Below are 2,500 nucleotides of genomic sequence, written 5' to 3' on the forward strand. Positions count from 1 at the left end.
ACACCTGAGGGAACACGCACACCTGAGGGAACACGCACACCTGAGGGAACACACACACCTGAGGGAACACACGCACACCTGAGGGAACACACACACCTGAGGGAACACACGCACACCTGAGGGAACACACACACACCTGAGGGAACACACACACACCTGAGGGAACACGCACACCTGAGGGAACACACACACCTGAGGGAACACACGCACACCTGAGGGAACACGCACACCTGAGGGAACACGCACACCTGAGGGAACACACACACCTGAGGGAACACACGCACACCTGAGGGGACACGCACACCTGAGGGAACACGCACACCTGAGGGGGAACACGCACACCTGAGGGAACACACGCACACCTGAGGGAACACACGCACACCTGAGGGGACACGCACACCTGAGGGAACACAGGCACACCTGAGGGAACACACACACCTGAGGGAACACACACACCTGAGGGAACACACACACCTGAGGGAACACACGCACACCTGAGGGAACACAGGCACACCTGAGGGAACACGCACACCTGAGGGAACACAGGCACACCTGAGGGAACACACACACCTGAGGGAACACGCACACCTGAGGGAACACACGCACACCTGAGGGGACACACGCACACCTGAGGGGACACACGCACACCTGAGGGGACACACACACCTGAGGGAACACGAACACCTGAGGGAACACGAACACCTGAGGGAACACGAACACCTGAGGGGACACACGCACACCTGAGGGGACACACACACCTGAGGGAACACGAACACCTGAGGGAACACACGCACACCTGAGGGAACACACGCACACCTGAGGGAACACACGCACACCTGAGGGAACACACGCACACCTGAGGGAACACACGCACACCTGAGGGGACACACGCACACCTGAGGGGACACACGCACACCTGAGGGGACACACGCACACCTGAGGGGACACACGCACACCTGAGGGAACACAGGCACACCTGAGGGAACACACGCACACCTGAGGGAACACAGGCACACCTGAGGGAACACACGCACACCTGAGGGAACACAGGCACACCTGAGGGAACACACGCACACCTGAGGGAACACACGCACACCTGAGGGGACACAGGCACACCTGAGGGGACACACGCACACCTGAGGGGACACAGGCACACCTGAGGGGACACACGCACACCTGAGGGAACACACGCACACCTGAGGGGACACACGCACACCTGAGGGGACACACGCACACCTGAGGGGACACAGGCACACCTGAGGGGACACACGCACACCTGAGGGGACACACGCACACCTGAGGGAACACACACACCTGAGGGAACACACACACCTGAGGGAACACACGCACACCTGAGGGAACACACGCACACCTGAGGGGACACAGGCACACCTGAGGGAACACACGCACACCTGAGGGGACACACGCACACCTGAGGGGACACACGCACACCTGAGGGGACACACGCACACCTGAGGGGACACAGGCACACCTGAGGGGACACAGGCACACCTGAGGGGACACACGCACACCTGAGGGGACACACGCACACCTGAGGGGACACACGCACACCTGAGGGAACACAGGCACACCTGAGGGGACACACGCACACCTGAGGGGACACACGCACACCTGAGGGGACACACGCACACCTGAGGGGACACACGCACACCTGAGGGGACACACGCACACCTGAGGGGACACACGCACACCTGAGGGAACACAGGCACACCTGAGGGGACACACACACCTGAGGGAACACAGGCACACCTGAGGGGACACACACACACACACACACCTGAGGGAACACACACACACACACCTGAGGGGCTGATGGTCACACACACACACACACCTGAGGGGCTGATGGTCACACACACACACACACACACACACACACACACACACACACACACACACACACACCTGAGGGGCTGATGGTCACACACACACACACACACACACACCTGTGCTCAATCTCAATCCACTGACTGTTGTGTTTCTGCTTCCCTTCAGCAAAACTCCTACCAGCCGACCAGCAAAGGCCGATACAAGGTCCTGTAGAGCCGCCGCCGCCTCTACCCACAATGCTCTGTTTTGTCAGCAGGTTTGGATCGCTGGACGTTTTTACCCATTGTTTGCGTATTTTAGAATCTCCATGTACTTGTGATCTTCATTTGGAAATAAAGCGATTTTCTCCTTGTATATATTTCACTTCATCATTGAAATAAAGTCATGTTTTAGAGATTCTTGCGCATGGAGTGTTTGTCATCTGCTATTGGCTGAGCTCATGTGAGTGACAGGTGACAGCCCCGCCCCCGTCATCACAGAAGAGATGATTTCCTCACCCCATCCGAGATGTTCTTTCTTGAAGTGAACTACTCCTTTAAAACAACGATGTGCGCGGTTTGATTGGTTGAGCTCAATCGTGACACCTGTCAATCAACACGTAACCCCGCCCCTGGATGCTGTACTCGTTCTGTGATTGGTCCGCCGTGAA

The 2,500-nt window shown here is 57.7% G+C and overlaps 1 protein-coding gene across 1 annotated transcript in view; it reads left to right on the top strand.

The window, feature by feature from the left end:
* The window catches only part of ddx46 (DEAD (Asp-Glu-Ala-Asp) box polypeptide 46), a 30,174-nt gene extending 27,969 nt beyond the window's left edge, over positions 1-2,205 (top strand). Inside the window, exon 23 of the mRNA XM_079835933.1 lies at positions 2,017-2,205. Coding sequence (XP_079692059.1) covers positions 2,017-2,064 — 48 coding nt within the window. The 3' untranslated portion in view covers positions 2,065-2,205. The remainder of the gene's footprint in view (positions 1-2,016) is intronic.
* Positions 2,206-2,500: the final 295 nt, after the last annotated feature.

Source organism: Gobio gobio (genome assembly GCF_949357685.1).
Source record: "Gobio gobio genome assembly, chromosome: 14".
In the NCBI taxonomy this organism is placed as follows: Eukaryota; Metazoa; Chordata; class Actinopteri; order Cypriniformes; family Gobionidae; genus Gobio; species Gobio gobio.